The sequence below is a fragment of the Lepidochelys kempii genome, chromosome 2, assembly GCF_965140265.1.
Source record: "Lepidochelys kempii isolate rLepKem1 chromosome 2, rLepKem1.hap2, whole genome shotgun sequence".
NCBI classification, from domain to species: Eukaryota; Metazoa; Chordata; order Testudines; family Cheloniidae; genus Lepidochelys; species Lepidochelys kempii.
In genome coordinates, this window is record NC_133257.1 from 24,612,563 (window position 1) to 24,631,106 (window position 18,544).

Genomic DNA, 18,544 nt, shown 5'->3' on the forward strand with positions numbered 1-18,544 from the left:
AATGAAAAATGTTTAAACAGCGTTTGAAACTCAACATTGTAGCGTTGTGTTAACACATCAGAACCTGACAGTGAAATTAACCCGAAGATGTAACAAAGGTGAAATTGACTAGTTTATTTCTGTTGTCTATACTGAAAAGTAGCATTACCATTTTTACTGTAAAAAGAACAGGACTTGTGGGACCTCAGAGACTAACCAATTTATTTGAGCATAAGCTTTCGTGAGCTACAGCTCACTTCATCGGATGTAGCTCACGAAAGCTTATGCTCAAATAAATTGGTTAGTCTCTAAGGTGCCACAAGTCCTCCTTTTCTTTTTGCGGATACAGACTAACACGGCTGCTACTCTGAAACCCATTATTACTGCGTACATCATGGTAGCACCTAAAGACCCATGGTAGCAGGCACTGTACAAACAACCCCCCCCCCCCCCCCCCGCTCCCTTCTTCAGCTCAGAGTTTGCCATCTACTTTAAATGATTTAGGCCTGGGTTTTCAAAAGGAGCCTACGGGAATTAAACACCTCAATGCCAATTGGATACCAACTCCTTAGATCTTGTCTACACAGAGAAATTGTACTGCTTTTCTACCGTATAGTTAAGGCAGTACAAAGACTCTACAGTGGGTACACTCTATATAGTATGGATGTACCCAGACCAGTGTAGCTTTTTGCTGGAAAGCCTGCTCTACAGGTTTTGTACCAATACAACTATTCCCATTAGGGGAGTGATCTGAATTCCAAAATAGTTACAAGTGCCACATCCCCTACTGTGGATTCAGTTTTATCAGTGTAAAGATACCTAGGACTGATAGCACCCATTCCCCTTCCCTACACGAATAACTATACTGGTGTAAGGAACTTTTAATTTAAAGGTGTTTGTAACATAGGTCAGGATTTTCTTTTCTTTTATTTGTAAATCAGACAGTGCCACTTTAAAGCAGCCCTGGTCAGTCTCCTCCATTTTCAGATAAAATGGTTCTTGTTCTATTTAGGAAGCCACTGCTCTCAATTTCACAGCTCTCTTTAGATCAATGGTACTTTAGGACTCGTTTTTTTACAGTGTGAAAATGCATCTCATCAAAGGGATTCTAGGAATAGGTTTAAAATATCAAATTGTTACAAGAGAACCATATGAAATGAGAACTGATACTGGAAACCCATGAGATTAAAAGACATAATCCAGATTAAGGGTGCTTGTACTAAGATTTTACAAGCCATTTTACTAAAGATTCCTTTTTTTTATTATTGCTTTGCAGGGCAAATTCTATGGAAAGCTGTGTCTGCTTTCAAAAAATAAAATAAAATAAAAATAAAAACCATAAAAAAACTGCTGTAAATGGCATGTTTGGTTTTGGGTTCATTCAAAACCAACATGCTTTATGTTTTACCTTAAGAGTGGAGAGGTTACTGTGCCCTCAACCCTAACCATAATTATATTAATCTGTAGAACAATAAGGAATTATAGCTAGTTAAATTATAAAATGTGAAAGGAGTTTTATTGCATTGTAAACCTTTCCAGTTAACTTATATGAAGAACAAAAAAGTAGTCATATATGGAACAATTGTCTTTTCTTAAAGACTGTGAAAAAAGAAAAAAGAAAATAGTCTTGTTACTACAATCAAATTTGGATTTTTTTATTACATCTAAAATAAAATCTGTACAACACATATAAAACTGTTTCTGAAAATCTAAGTCATAGTCCTTTAGATAATTAAATAGGCATATAGTATAAAATGCAATGTTCATTACAGATTTTTTTTTAATAAAAACTCAATATAAAATATCTAAAGGCCACAATACAGTATTGGATTTGGGAATTAAGTCTATGAACCAAGTTTTAAGTTCTTCTTTCTTTGTTCCCATTACCTGGCTTTATACTTTTGTTGTAATGCACTGTGCTTTCTCTATGAAGTTGGAGAAGAGGGTGTAAACTCCATTCATATGTAATGATTCATCATCATCACTTGTTAGCCTTTTCCAAAACCCATTCAATCACCTATACAAATAAAGGAGAAATCAGATTTTCAAAGTTGGTTTAATTTCAAGAACAAAAACCAAACTTCTGCAATATTAGAGATTGAGCAAGAATAACCAAAAAGTTTACTGTGACAGAAGTTTTAATAGGCAATGTTTTCACCAAAAAGAAGTCAATGTGTTCAGTATATGAAACAGATACAGTCATTAACATACAACTGTTTGAATTTTTCACTCCTAAATAATTTCTTGCATTTAAAAAGGTCACTTTTTTAGGCTCAAAAGTTGACATACTATACTCCAATCTCTCCGTGCACTGGTAACAAAGTACACCCTCAATTCTAAATATCCAGTGTTATCCTTTTGAATAATTTCCTGCTTTATAAACTGAAGAACAAATGTTTTGTTTCATTGCTGGACCTGCATCTGTAGCGGTTGCTATTCCTCAAACTGGGTGGCTGAGCATAAGTCCATACTGGTCTATTAGAGAGATTCTGGCCCACTAAAAGGCCCTGTAAATTGTTGTTGCAGAGCAGGAAAGACAGCATGGTCTAGCAGACAGAAAATCCTGAATTCTAATGCCTGGTTCCATCATTGACTTACAATGAGATCTATTTCCCAGTCTGGGAAAATGGAGAGAATACCTCCCCTTTTCCTCACAGATGAGTTTAGGAGCATTAGCGTGTAGACTACTGCTAGAAGTCAGAGCTGGTATGGAGGTGCAGGGGTACTATGCATGAGTATCCCTGGCTTACCACCTATCCTTTACAATCTGTGTGCTTGGGGGTGGATTTATCCTAGAGGACGATAGGGTGGGGCAAACACTGCGCTCATAGAATAATCATGGAGAAACTCCATGGTGAGATCTTGCAGTTTTCCACTCAGTTAGCCCCTCCTTCAGCACGGGTTTTGCTATGGGAATGAACCAACCAAATCCTTACATTTTATTTTACAGTATAGAGAGCAAAAATGGCAAAATTCCACAGTGCTGATCATCATTACAAAGTTTATTTAATGAGGTATCCAGGATATGACTCAATGCACTGATACATTTCTGGATAGGAGTATTTTTTCTCCAAGTACTTTCCCCATCTTAAAATTCACATGAATCTTCCTAAAAAGAACGAGGACTACTTGTGGCACCTTAAAGACGAACAAATTCCTGACACCCAAATGAGCACAGTCACCATTCTCTCAGATTTCTATTTATAATTATTCCCAGAGCTTGGATTTACCATTTCTATAATTCTTCCTTTAGAACAACTGTATTTCCTTTTATAACGTAATGGTCCCCCTAATAATCCATTAGTGCAGAGAGTCCTCTGAGAAACAGAAGCTCATGTACACATTTTTCTCACTAATGTGAAAGAGAGTTTTGAGTCTTTTCCCTTATTTCAAATTTCTCTCTTTGACAGTGGCCACCCTTATTAAAACAATTTTCATAGCAAGTCAACATCTTCAACTGGAATTTTGCACTGAGGGAACTAACCTCAAAAGAACTCTCACAATACAAACTAGAGAACATAGAGAACACAACAGATGGTCTCCTCTGTTCACCCATTAAAGCCATGTACCAACCCACATTCCAAGACGCAACGGCAGTAGATTTCCCACAGCAGCGTTTGAGGAACACATTTCCAGAACATACAGGAATAGGGTTACCTGTTTAGCATTACTGTTTGCTGTTTTCTTCATTTCATCAAACAGTCCCCTGGAAGTTTTCAGATCCTAAACAGAGAACACATCATTTGATAGAATTGCTGCCAGACAGACTTGAACATACATATACCTCCGCTGGAGCTGATGCTAACATTAAAGTTACCTGTAGGGACTTTCCCTGATTGAGGATCTCCTAGGGCTCCCTAATTGGAAAACTTGATTACGTATTTCTTTTCTGAGACTACCCTCTCTCCTAATCCATTAACAATGGGTTGTGCCTCACTCTGCAGTTACCAAAGGCCATCTAAATTTGTCACTCAAGTTTTGGGATTTAGCCTGTCCCCTGAACGCTTTCAAAGCTACAGAGATGCTCTATATGCTGTTCAAAATTCTTATAGGCCCTGACTGAACATTTAACTATAACGAGGCACTTTTACTGCACTCTTGTAACAAAGGGCAGAGCTCCAAAATAAATGTGACCAGAGGAGGTGAAATTGTGAGAGAGATCAGTCCCGAAAAGGAAAACCACCACCTTTTCTATTTTGGAGTCTGACCCCTCCCAGGTGGCATGTAGCAAGCAGGTAGGAATGTAGTAGAAAGGGGAAAAGAGAACTACACTTGTACATTTCCTACACCCTTTAAGGGGAGAATATGGCCTCACCCCCAGTGGCAAACACATAATGCCACAGCACTCGTGTGGCTCTACTGCAGATGAGGGGAAGAATTCAGCGGACCCAAGCACATTTGAGCGGACCCAAGCACGTTTCACAAGTGAAACATAACTCTCTGCATTCAAATGGGCTTTTTAAGGGGTAAGGCCATCAGATTTACAATTACATAGGTCCAGCAGCTACTCCTCCCTTCAGTGTCCTGTGTGGAAAGGAAAGGACCCTATACCCCATCCATCACCTCTCCACAGTCTACAGCCCGCCACCTCTCCATAGTCTATAGTCCAACAGTCCATAGTCCAACAGTCATCCAGGCTGTTGGTTAAGGATAGAATTTGCCCTTACTACTCTGTTCCCTAAACCTCTAGGGTAACATTTTCAAAAGTGCCTATGTAATCTAGGAGCCTAAACCACACTGACTTTGAAAGTCACTTAGGCACTTTTGAAAATTTTACCCCAATTACTTCTGAAAACTGAGGGTAACTGAAAACAGAAGGCTGCCTGGTGAAAAGTGTTGGATTGCCGTGGAGTTCTACAGAAAGTTCACAGGCACTTTGCTGAGCAATGCCATGGAATCTACAGTTCCAGCTACTCGCACAAATTCTCTTCCTTTTCAGCCAATAGCTTTGGAACGGTTGAGAAAGGAAGGACATTACAGCAAGAAGTGAAGATTACAGACTCAGCATGAAGTTTATTGACATCTCCCTCTTCACCTTGTAATCAATGGGCTTTGTCCAGAACAATGAATGTGCTCTTCATTGTCACAAGTGAAACATAATGGTCTCCTAAAGCTTTGTATAAGTGAGGGCAAGTTTTTGAAACCTCTGCAATCAGTGTTTAGATTAGATTCTAAAAAAGGAAAGAAAAATACATAAAGTGCTAGAGACAGACTGATTATTACTGCAAGTCAAGTCAAGAGAGGGCTTCTGATGATAAAACAGCATCTTTACTTGTCTCCAGACTGATGATCGGCCCTGTTATCTATTGAGGGAATCCAAATATAAAGTACAAAATAACTGCAGCACAATATAAGGCATTGATAAGACTACTTTTGAAGGTAAGGGCATGTTCAACAGGTATAAATAGCAGTGCATTTACACATCAGATTGATGTAAGTTGGTAGGGTAATCTGCATCCATTAAATGCCCAAACAGGTGTGCAAAACATGTGCAATGTATATACAGAGGTGACAGAAGGGGTCCTACATCATCTTCTTGGTTGTTTTTCTTGCTCTATCTCATTGTTCTGTCTCCTCAAGATATGTTACTCCTACACAACATTAACTCAGTACAAGTTACTCTATTTTACCACAGGCACCCAATTACACACTAGGAAAATGGGCCTAATTTACATCACTGAAATTTCCATATCTTAGAACAGGTCAATATTTGGCCCAGTTCACTTGTCTTGTTGGAGAGGGCAGATGAATTACGAAGAGCAAGCCTTGCTAACCTTTCTTGTGTAGAATAGAAACAACAGATGGTCATGGGTGATTGTGATTTACAACCAGTGGCTGTGATTTACAACAGTAGCTCCAGCTCTGTTGATTTACACTTGTTGACAGCTAACATTTTATTTTCTCAACACCGTCACTAGGAAATAGGGATACTGTGAAGTCTGGACCTCAGAGAATCAGATTTACCAGTTACATGCAGGGTGATCGGATTCTTGTTCAGTTTTATAATTTTGCTTGCCCTGCATCTTGGAAGCACAAAACATGCATTCATGTGTCCAACAACAGACAAACTTAGCTCTGGATCCTCCATCACATGGTCGTGTAGAGCAATTTCCCTTTTACAAGTTTTCAGCAAACAGGATGCAAATAGAGCTAAAAATATATTTTTCAAAAAGTATAATATTTGGAGCTGTCGATCTCAATCATCATATCCCTTTAAACGTGTTAATCCTGGATATAGTTTTGGTGGAGTAACTATGTACAATTGTGGGAGCAAGAGGGGGAAAAAAAAAAGTACCTTTAAATAGAACTTGGATATCTCAAACAGACGCTGGCTGCATGATGCAAAGCATTTGTGGTTCTCTGCAATGCCGTGTTTCTTAAGTGTTTTAGCAACCACTTCTGTCAGCATCTTGGAGACAACACAGGCACACTTAGGAATTAGGATCAATTATCACCATGACAAGCTTTCCAATAGCCCACTTTTAAAGAATAAACCCATACATAACTTCTTGCCCTTCTGCCCCAAAGATTAATTTTAGGGAGGCAGCTTGGTGACTTGAACTGAGTATGGGACGGGGAGACTGGAAATCTTCAGTTCTAGCCTTGACTCTGCCACTAGTTCATTTTGCAGCTTAGGGCAAATTTATTTAACAGTTTCCATTTCCTTCATCTGGAAAATGAAGAGAATACCTACTTCACCTGAGTGCTGAGGATTAATTAACATTTACATAGTGCTTTGAAGATGGAACACTATGTATAGCTGCTAGGCATTATTTAAAATAAAGTGATATATATTGTATTTTCCTGCTTCACATATCCATGAGGGTAATGGAAAATCCTCATTTTCATATTTTTCACAGATTCATAGGGTTTAAGGCCAGAAGGGACTATTAAATCTTCTAGTCTCACCCCCTGTACATCACAGGCCATTAAGTTTCACACAGTTACCCCTGTGTGGAGCCCAACAACTTGTGTTTCAGAAAGGCATCCAGTCTTGACAACAAGATATGAAGAATCCACCACTTCCCATTAGTTTGTTCCAATAACTGACCACCCTCACTGTTGAACATCTGTGTCTTATTTCTAATTTGAATCGGACTGGCTTCAGTTTCCATCCACTGGTTCTTGCCTTTCTCTGCCAGATTAAAAAGCCCTTTAGTAGCCAATATTTTCTCTCCATGACAATACTTACGTGCTGTAATCAGGTCTTTCAGTCTGCTTTTTGACAAGCTAGACATATTGACCTCTTTAAGTTTCTCAATGTATGTCATTTTCTCCAGCTCTCAAATAATTTTCTTGGCTCTTTTTGGCCTCTTCCCCACTTTTTCAACACGTTTCTTAAAACGGGGACACCAGACCTGTACACAGTATTCTAGTATCTATCTCACCAATCCCAAGGTAAAATCACCTTCCTACTCCTATTTGCTACTCCCCTGTTCATACATCCAAGGACAGCATTAGCTCTTTTGACACAACATCACACTGGGAGTTCAGGTTTCAGAGTAGCAGCCGTGTTAGTCTGTATCTGCAAAAAGAACAGGAGTACTTGTGGCACCTTAAGAGACTAACATTTATTTGAGCATAAGCCTGTCCACTATGACACTCAGATCCTTTTTGGAGTCACTGATGTATAGGATATGGTCCCCTATTCCATAGGCCTGCACTCCTTGTTTGTAGATGCAGAACTTTGCATTTGGTTGTATTAAAACACATTTTGATTGAATGGGCCCAGTTTACTAAGCAAATTTTAACAGCATTGATTTTATATATAGTTTCAAGTCATTAATGCAAAAGCTGAGTAATGTTGAGACTTAGACTAATCCCTGTGAAACCCACTGGAGACAGACACCCCCATTTGATGAGGATTCCCCACTAATGACTACTGTGAGCTCCTTCAGTTAGCTTGTTCTTAATGCATTTAATGTGGGCTCTATTCATATTGTATAGTGTTCATTTTTAAATTAGAATGTTGAGTGGTAGTAAGTGAAACACCTTACAGAAGTCCAAGTATATTACACTGTTATTACCTTCATCAACTAACCTTGCAATTTCATCAAAGAATGAAATCTGGTTTGTCCATTAAGACCTATTTTCCCTAAAACCATGCTGACTGGCCTTAATAATACCCCCATCCTTTATTTTTTATGTATTGAATTCCATACCAGGTTTTCCATTTACTTGCCTTGGATTGACTTCAAGCTAACCAGCCTATAGTTATCCAGGTCATCCATTGCTGATTTTGAATACTGGTACATTAGCACTCTTTCAGCACCTCAGTACTTTGCCTGCCCAGCTTCCCTTCTGGCAAACAGATTTGAGGGAGGCAAGGAGGCTGAGCGCCCCAGCTCTCTTCCTGCCCCACATCCTTGGCAGCCTAGTTATCTCTCTGGCAACTAAGAGGTAGGGGAAGCGATGGAAAAATGGGGTGCTCACCCTTCAGCAGTCAGCTGGGAAGGCTTGTCAATTTCATTTTCTGCAGGCAGAAAGCCAAAAGGCTACATTTTGGTTCTTCCAAGATGGAATTTTCCTGGAAATCCCTTTCTATGAAAAATTCCATGTTTTTAACTTTTCATTGCCATTTGGGATGAAAAAAATTTTTTTTTCCAGAGTAAAATTTTTTCACAGGAACAGCTTTCCATTTCCAGATGGCTCTAGATACAAGCACATCATCCTGCTTCTTTCCAAATACAGAAGAGAAATATTTACTGAACACTTCTTCCTTTTCTCCATCTTTAACAGTAACACCATCTCCTTCTAGTAACTGGCCTCTATCATTGCTAGGATTTTTGTTCCTGATATTCCCCACCCCAAAATCTTGTTATTGTTCTTAACTCTGCCAACCATGGACCCTTCCCTGATATCTGGCTTCCCTTATCAAGTTTCTATATTTCATAACTTCTAATTTATATTCATTTCTATTTCCCCTTTTTCACATCTGTTATCTATTGCTGTTTGTCTCTTTCTCTTTCTTTGTTTCTTGGGCACTCTACTGTGTGTACTAAGTTCTTTTCTGACAGTCCTGCAAGCCTTACTTATGCAAAACTTCTCTTGATTTCTACAAATTTCCCTTGAGCAGAACTAAATAATAAAGATTTGGGGACTGGTCCCATGTTTTGAAAGAGGCTAAAAATGGGGAATCTTATCTTTTGGGAAGGGGCAGGTATCAGGTGGGCGGGGTGAGACAAATATAAATATATAGATATATTTACCCGTATATGTTTCTGAGATCTTGATTCCTTAACTGGCTTTGAAGTTTCTGACTCTTGCACACATCTCTGACTTGCTGGGCCAGCCTCTGCAGTCACTTTGTTGGTCTGACCACTAGGCTGCTTAACAGACGCAGATTTTAGAGACAATGATCTGCCTGGCTGTTGTCTTATGACACCTATTGAATGGTGACCCACACTACTTCCACTTGCCTGAGACAGGAGAGAATCTGTGCTTTCAGTTTTTATTAGTCTGGAGGAAAAAAATTTAAAAAATCAGGTAAGTGTTTATCGTCTTGCTGGTTTTGTCTCAACTATAAATGGCTACTATAACTGCTTAAAATATTAAAGATATGCAGTACATTCAAACAAATGGAGGCTGAAAATGGTGAGCAGTGACAAACTATTAACAGAATTTCTTTCCCCTACTAAGTGAGGAAGACTCTCTTCCCTTACCTACTAATGATTTGTTCTCCAACAGTTAAACCAGAACAGAGTGAAGGAGTCTTTTGTATAGCAGATGCTACAGAAAAACCAGAGTTTGGAACAAATCACAGAGGAGGACAGAGGGACAGAGGAGACGCATGCAAATTAAAGGTGGACACAAAAACTGCAGGAATTCCTTCCCTCTGCCCCCATCCCAATTGAAAAAACATCCTTGTTTGACACATTCTCCCATGTGGAGCCTCTCCCTGTTAAGCCAGTAAAAATGAAGACGAATAGGCCTGCCAAGTCACCAAGTCCAGTGTTTTATTCTTCTCATGAATCTAGACCAAGACAGGGTCAAGAAGAGAATGCTTGAAACTCCTAAGATAAGGGCTCAATCCAGTGAAATGGAGAACAACCACAATTCCACTTCTTACTATTTATACAGAACACCAGAATCTGGCAGCATCTTTGCTGAGGAAGTATATTAAAATCCCCACTGGACACAATCCCTGCTTGAAGAGCAGGTGTGCGACAACAAGAGTGTAACTAACAATTGGGAGGACAGGATGGGAAGAATTATAGTAATAAGATCACACAATTGTTCAGCTGCGGCATATGCACTCGCTGACGATTTTACATTGATGCAAATGATATAAAAATGCTTCTTGTGGGGCATTCTAAAAAACTGGGTTTTTAAAGGATTTGAATGAGGAGAGGGTCAGGGCTGGGTGAACTGGAACTTCAGTGGGTCTTCTCTACTTAAACTGTGAACTCTATTGGCCGTGGTCTGTATTATTCCAGGTTTGTACAGTCACCAGCACAATGTGCTGAGGACTCTCAGTGCCATTTCAAAACAAATAACAATTTCAGTGGCTACTAAGCGCATTTTGGCACCTCTCAAGAGGCACTCAGCACCTTGCAGGATGCAGCCCTCAATTTCTTAAATTAAAATGCCTTAGGTTTATGGTTTTAATGCATCTAATATAGTCAATGGGAGGTCACACTTGAGAAATAGCAAATTGATAGAAGAGGGATTAAACATTTAAATAGATAGATGCTTTAAAAGAAATCTTAATTTTTTAAATTTTACTTAGTGCATTACCTCTTGTTGGAATGAAAGCAATCAAAGTCTTTTGATCTGCGTTTTAGCCTTGATGCTTCTGTTCTGAGTTCACTTTGTAAAGATTCCCCATCTGGGACACTTCCAGGCTCTGACAAAACTGCAGGAGATGGAAGAGGGCTCAAGACACATGGTACAGGACAGCACTCTTTAGTACACGTAGTCTGCGTTTCATAGCGAATTAGACGAGTCTGAAGTTCAGCAAATTTCACATCTCTCTCTAAAGCTTTTCTGTTATCTAGACAGTATCTAAAATTGAAATAGGAAAAAAAAACAAAAACACAAAACCAGTGACCATTGTAACAGAGCTGGGGAATTTTTTCCCATTAGAAAAACTGAATAACCATGCTTAAGTTTAACTATGGAAATGTCTGCAGTGCCTCTTTACTTGAACTGCTAGGTTGCCCTTGACAACTGCGTTGAATGACCTAACAAACTAGCTTACATGAGAGACACTCTCATGGATTCTGCTACATTCAAGTCAACAAGATGAAGTTGGGTTACATATTTAATAGGGGCCAAATCCCACTATCCTTACTTGGTTCTCTCTAAGGTAAAATTTCCGTTCAAGTCAACAGAAAGTTTACTTGAATTATTGAATGCAGGATTTGGCATTATGGAAGTCTTGTTTCTCCCTTTAGCACATACTGGGATGTTGACAATAGAGCGTGTTTCTCTTATAAATATAATCAGGCTCTTGTTAAATATTTAAAGTTATCAATCCCTTTGCTTTATATTTTATTGAAAGCTTCCTGCCATGTGACAGACATTTGCATTCTAGTAATGCATTAAGCTACGTGACTTTCAGATACAAGAAGGATTGTATTAGAATCTATATAGTATAGATCTCATAGAGAAACCATCTTCACCCACATCAGGTACTCTTTTTCAGAGTGCAAGGATTAAGATTAGGGGCAAGAAAAATCATGTTCAAGCAAAATTGGCAACACAACCTGAGCAGTATACTTCAGTTCCTTTCCTCGAACCCTTTTTACTCACCTCCTCCAAAATTACAGTATTTTAAGTGAGCTTTCAGAGTTTTATGAAAGTCTATTTCTATCTACTCTATCTCAGGAATTTCTAGGGAGCCCATCACTCTGTTAACTAGGTCCATGTTATTCTTTCTCCTCCTCTCACCCACACCTCAAGTGCTCTTCTTGAAGACATCCATAAAGTGCCAATACGAGTGATAAAATTATACCACATAAATCTATAGTGCTAAATCACTGAAATTTGTCATCAGATTAGGATGCAAAACTGATGGTTTATTGTTCAGCCCTTTCCTGTATTTTAGGATGTTTATTCTTCCTAAGAGATGTGTAAAAAAACAAAAAAACAAAAAAAAACAAACAAAAAATGGGGTTTTGTGCTGAGATGCAGGGCTGTGTGTGTTTGGAGTCATTGTGTGTGCAGTTTGTTTTGTTGTGTGGGTGGTTGTGTTGACTTGTGTGTGAAATTTTTGCATGCAAATAATCTGTAGAGGAAGGGTGATGTGTTCTCATAGCTAATTCAACCAAATTGCCAAGAACACTTGGCATGGCACAGATCCTTACTGTAGCTGTACACCACACAGGTGTAATCTGTGAAGTCAACATGGCTGAGAATTTAAAATTGGACAGTAACAGACTGTGATGATTCAACCTGGTAATGTTCTGAACAAGAAGAGCTTTCAACCATGCTTGCAGCTGTTTCTGTCGTTTCATACTGATTCAACAGACATGCTAAACTTCAGAGTGACACACACACTGACATTCCTGGAATATTATATAGATACATACAGCAATCTTTACCACAAATTTCATTTACATTAAAAATATTGTTATAAACATATCTCATGACTATTCAGCTGAAAATATCTATGATTTGATCTGAAGTAAAACCATATTTTAATTTAGACATTTAACTATGCAAATGAAGCATCTCTCTCAGAAGCTACAGGCCTGAATATAGATGCAGTAAAGTTAAAGCAGTACAACTTGTGTGTGTATAGACAATGCCAAAGTCACATTCTTCATGATCATCAAGGAGACAGGAGTATAGCACTTGATACCAGTCCAGAAAGTGAGGGTAAAGAAAACAGAAGAGGTTGTGGGTTTCTGGTTTTTTTGGGGTGGGGTGTGGAGGGAACCAAAAACATGTAATGTTCAGGACTAAAACCATTTAGTAAATGTCTGAAACATATTTGTAAATCTACTTCTCTATAAATAGTATCCAGGTTGCATAAAGTGGGTCCCACCTATAACTTGGGTTTTATGCTAGATGACAGTGTTGAGAAAACAATCACATCAAGCAGTGCAAGGAAACTTACTCAAGCCCATGATAATGGCACCCAGCTGCTTTTTCAAAAGACAGACCTCCCAGCTTCAGTGGAGTAAGCTCTGGTGTCAGAAGAAAAGCATTTTCACTAAAAGAAAAGAGCATGTATTTTAAATTAGATCTATACGTTAGTATCTAAATTGCCATTTGGTTTAGTGAGCACTTTGATTGAAGCCCAATACAAAGCTGTGTATTGCGATCTCACTGTAACTGACCTGTGCGCAAGAGTCACTAAATTAAAAAGCTATTTCAAAAGTTAGTACTGAAAGCACAGGCAACTACAAATTAAAACCTTCTTCTGGGCAGACTAGATGCTACACTGTACATACAAAAGCTTACAAATGGAAAAGAATTACGTTAGGAATTCATGTACATTTATATCTACCTTCTAATGCAGTACAAACTATGGACAGGCAACCTACTGCTACCAATGCACAACCTTCAAGTATGAAACTCATCTGCTGGTATGCAAATATCAATTGAAAATACAGGAAACTATTATAATGACTTGTGAGATACTTCCTCATTAAGAATATGCAATGTGAAAACATTTCACATTAGTATATTGCAAAATGTTGATATTTGCCATTTTTGCCTCAGACTAAATAGCTTCAGCATTTCTGAAAAATATGTTTGACCACGCAAAACCAATACAAATATCTTTTAATATGTTGTCATTTTGTAGCTTTGACCAATCACCACCATATTAAGGTGCTGAAATTAACTTAAACGGTAAAAACTAGTCAGAGTCATGTTGCAGCTCATCATAACTGATGCAGAATCCATGATAGTGTACTATATCAACTGAACTGTGAGCCCCAAACTCATGGTGCAGCTCTGCAGCAAGGCTTATGTGCAACGGTGTGATAATTTTGGAACTGTTAAATATTACGCACTCTGCAATTGAGAGGCACCTTCTTTGAATGTCTTCTGAAGGATGACACTATTGCTGGCTGAATTATATTTCTCTGTACTTGTCAACCAAAGGACAAATTCGTGTACCAACTGGAGCACAAAAGTAGCTGACCTCTGTATACTACAATCACCGGGCTTTGGATAATATTCTGAGGATTTCACTGTGGCTATTTCTGACCGAAGGACTGAAGTGGCATTATACAAAACCACATGTTCATCAGGCTCAGTCACCAGAGCAACATCCACAAATCATATGGATGACTTAAGTTCCTTCTTCAGATTACCCCTGTCAGAGGACCCTCATAAGCCATCTCCTGACTGAATATCCAAAGCTATGAAAGAAAGAAGTGGACTAGCAAGAAGTACTGAAGACAAAATCCACAAGCCAATCCTTGCCTCTGCAATGAAGAGGGATGAATGTTACAGTTCTTACCAATCATGTCATCAACAACATGAAAAACCCATTTGATTCTGAATCACATCCAGAGGGGCTTATCAACGTATCTACGGGACTGCATGTAACATCAGATGTACAAGAGTCTCTACTGAAAATAGTAGATGTTGGTGAAGAACAAGCAGAGTGATTTCTGAGCAACGCAAATGATTCTGATGGGACATGTAACTTCTTCAGCCCAGTCAAGAAAACTGGAATCAAAACATTTGCTGACATGGCCAAAAATATAAATTTAGCAAGGGAGGGACAATCACAGCTATCAGTCCAGAAACTGTTTTCCACAGAGCGCTATCCTTAGCAAGATTCAGAGATGATGTTTCAATGGCAACTGTTCTTAGTCTCCCACAGGACCTGTGCTTAAGTCCCTCTTCCATGCCAAAGGAACAATGAGAAGAACAAATGAAGCTGAATTAGGGCATCAGCTGGAAGCTCAAGCTGAAAGAATCCATGAGCTAAAAAGGCACAACAAAGAAACCACAGTGTACATCAGAGATGCCACGACTGACATACCTGGAACATTTCCGAAGGCAGCACAAAAAGTTATTGATTGTTCTGGAGACCAGATACAAAACCTTTTAGGTTGTGTGAGCAGCTGAAAAGACAGCTGCTAGAAGTCCTTATCAAGAGGTCAGACACCTGGTGGGCGAAGGCAGAAGGTAAGAATGAGGTGGAATGCAAACCAGAGACATGGTTCCATCTCTTTCTCCCTAGCACAGCTGAATATGGTTAGCATTGAGAGAAGTGACCGTGTTACAGTGAGTTCTTTGCCCTGTGGCTCCCATTTAGGAGATAGTCTTCTGTCTGGCTAGTCTTCTGTCTGTGAGACTTGGCATTTACTCCCCATACACCCCCAAGGATTTCCCCCAAACCAGAGAAGAAATGGGGTTGTGAGGACAATAAAAGAGCATAAACTTGGTGTGGGCAGGATAATGGATAGGGGAAAGGGAGCTTATACTGGAGGGAATAGATGTGATACTTAAAATATGGGTCCCTCTAATATTTACTCCACTCTACTCTGGTGTGTTTAAACCCCTCTCCTCTAGTATGCAAGACTACAGTGGGATAGCCCTGCTATTACCAGCAGGAGAGTGAGTTTGTGTGTGTGGTTTTTGGAAAAAAAAAAAGGGGGGGGGGTGAGAAAACCTGGATTTGTGCTGGAAATGGCCCAACTTGATTATCATACACGTTGTAAGGAGAGTGATCACTTTAGATAAGCTATTACCAGCAGGAGAGTGGGGTGGGAGGAGGTATTGTTTCATGGTCTCTGTGTACATAATGTCTTCTGCAGTTTCCACAGTATGCATCCGATGAAGTGAGCTGTAGCTCACGAAAGCTTATGCTCAAATAAATTGGCTAGTCTCTAAGGTGCCACAAGTACTCTTTTTCTTTTAGTGGGATAGCCCATCTCTCAAAACATTAAAATTAAATCATTGCAAGCTGAGGCAGACTGGAAGAAAGTCTGATAACATTAATCAATGTGAAATTTTAAATCACTTTCCAAGAAGCACTGTCTAGCTTTTTATGTATCTGTTTTGCACAGCAGAACACATATTTAGTTCATGGTACATCAAACTATCAAACCTATGAACATTCTAGTATCTGATACTTGTGTACATGAGAACGTAATTAGATACCCAATTCGTGTATGTTTACTATAGTACAATCGTTTTCTATGCAGTCAGTTATAATGCTATATGACAAACATTTGTAATATGTTTCAGTAAATTAGTATTCCAAGTAGAGCATGCTACTATAACAACAGAGGTCATTATCAAATAAACAGGAATGTAGATTAATGCTAAGATTCCAAGTTTATATCCAAGACAGCTTAGTAATTAATTTTTTTAGAAGAAAAATATTTCAGAGAATATTATAGCTAACCTCTACATAAACTGTTTGACAACTTAATATAACAACACTGCATGGAAATTTTAGATTGTAAGATCTTTAAGGCACAACCCACTTGTTCCTATGTATCTGTACACTGTTCAGCACAATGATCCCATTCCTAATTGGATCCTCTGAGTGCTATGGTAAAATAAATATTAAAACAACAGTGAGGGGTTTAAACATTGTAGAAATATTGGTAAGCCTACACCTGATTCTGTATATATAATCAGGATACAGATCACCAAGTCATCACAGTGAAGAGAGCTTTCTAGACGACATGAAACCTCCACGCGCCTTGTGAGATTCATTACTTTTAATCTTAAGAGCTGCTTTACGGGCAACACAATTTTCTATAACTATTTATAGTTTTATTCACACAATATAGAGGGATGTAGTTATAAAATTCAATGGACTGAAAAAATGTTTATTCCTCTTAAGAGAGGTACATAAATCTACATTAATATGAGAGTTTCAGTAGATGATTAGATCTAAACTATTTGTATATTCTAACAGCAAGTAACTAGAATCACAATGCCCCCGGTATCACAGAGCCAACTCTATGCATTAAGAGTACTCTCCTGTAATATGCTAAGATAGCAAAGATAATTAGGAGGGGAAGACCATCAGGGAACAAGGGGAAGAGGTATACCGGAGAGGTGACTGGGAGAAACAAAGCAGGCTAGTGAACAGGAAGAGAGTAGGATGCAGCCATGGACCAGTAGAAGACCAGATGTAGAGGCAACATTTCTGTATGACATTACTTTTGTATGCTGCTATTACGGTGCTGTTCTGTGCATGTACCCTTCATCTCTATGCTGTTCCATATCTTCTAGAGGGGAACAGTGCTACACTTTACATTCAAAAGTAGGGAGTTTAAAATAAAAAGTATGATAGAATGATTCAAGTTTATAGGAAAACATCTCTGTTAAATTTTAATGAAGTAGCTTGTGGTTTTTACTGGTTATTGGAAACCTATCAGTTTTTAAAAGAGCAAGCAAAACCTAAAAGAACAGGAATCCTATTTATTTTTAAAGGGAGTTTCAAAGTGCTCTTTTATGCTAATGTAGTTAAAATAAATACTCTGTTTACCACAGAGGACCTCTGCTGCTTCTTTGTGTTTCATGAGAGTTTAATCAGCAACAGCTCCATGGGGTACTGTCTCTATGTACTAGTAGCATGGACTGCTGGAGCTCCTGTGCCATGATAATGTTTAGTGAGGACTAGTGATGCACCAACACAGTTAAGGCTGCTACTCCCTCCTCCCCCCTTTTTTTAATTAACAAAAGCAAACCAATTAAATTGTATTTTAATAGCAGTGGGGGAAATGTGCAGGCTGAAGAGTGCCAAACATAAATAAAAAGTATGCTCCTGCTGTCCTTATGGGGGCATGACTCCCATTGAATTCAATGGAGGTTGAGAGTGCTCTTGTTCAGGACAATTATGATTCATATAAAAAAGGCAAAGAGTTATATGCTGCCTAACGAAAATGTAAAATATGCGCATCATTCCTGTTCTTGCATTCTTATTCTTCTTCAATACATACAGCAAGATTAACCCAAATTTAAACTGGAAAAGAATAGAGCAATTGTTTACATTTAAAAGCAAATATGGGAAGTCTTTGGGCCAATTTTGAAAATTTGGCAACTTCAGCCAGGTACCTAAATGAGAGCTGAGCTTCTTTCTCGGCGGCAGTTCGGCAGCGACGCTTCTTCCCGCTGCCACGTCTCAACGGCAGGGTGTCTGGCGCCCGCCACAGACTTCTGGGAATAGGAATATGCTATTCCCACAGATAGGTTGGGGGCCACTGGGCTAGTGATTTTTTTGAAAGCTGCGTTTATATGTTAATTTATCACCTCTACTGCAAACGCACTATAGAAATCAGTAATGTTTCAGAATGATCATAGTTTGTCTGTAATAAGAAACAGACAGCTATGACAAAGATTCATCCCCGCAGTATCTTAAAAGAAAAGAAAGTTATGCACTGGAAAGAAAAGGCTGCCCTGGCCATACTGTAGTTCTCTCACCTACTTTCATATGTGGGGAACCTACACTTTTTTAAAACGGGAAAGGTAATTAGCCATTATACATAAATAATTTTTTCCTGATATTCTCCTTTGTCAGTGTAAACGCTCCTATAAGTTTCTCTTCTTTTCAGTATCTCCCATGCCTCTATGAACTCGCTATCACTTCTTCATGGTTACTTTCAATCTGAGCAAAATTCTTCCAGTAATTAGG

At 38.8% G+C, this 18,544-nt stretch overlaps 1 protein-coding gene across 10 annotated transcripts in view; it reads right to left on the bottom strand.

Annotated features, from left to right (window-relative positions):
* Positions 1 to 1,653: 1,653 nt before the first annotated feature.
* MTBP (MDM2 binding protein) overlaps positions 1,654 to 18,544 on the bottom strand; it is a 60,625-nt gene continuing 43,734 nt past the window's right edge. For 2 of the 10 annotated variants that reach the window (XM_073330239.1, XM_073330235.1), the window contains 6 exons: positions 13,043 to 13,138; positions 10,717 to 10,983; positions 9,189 to 9,438; positions 6,275 to 6,388; positions 3,637 to 3,702; positions 1,656 to 1,996 (listed from right to left, as the gene is read on the bottom strand). In XM_073330239.1, the coding sequence (XP_073186340.1) occupies positions 1,961 to 1,996; positions 3,637 to 3,702; positions 6,275 to 6,388; positions 9,189 to 9,438; positions 10,717 to 10,983; positions 13,043 to 13,138 (829 nt within the window). In that variant the 3' untranslated portion in view covers positions 1,656 to 1,960. Of the gene's footprint in view, positions 1,997 to 3,636; positions 3,703 to 6,274; positions 6,389 to 7,387; positions 7,505 to 8,412; positions 8,657 to 9,188; positions 9,439 to 10,716; positions 10,984 to 13,042; positions 13,139 to 18,544 lie in introns of those variants that run through there. The other 8 variants (XM_073330237.1, XM_073330240.1, XM_073330241.1 and 5 more) reach the window with 7 other exon arrangements.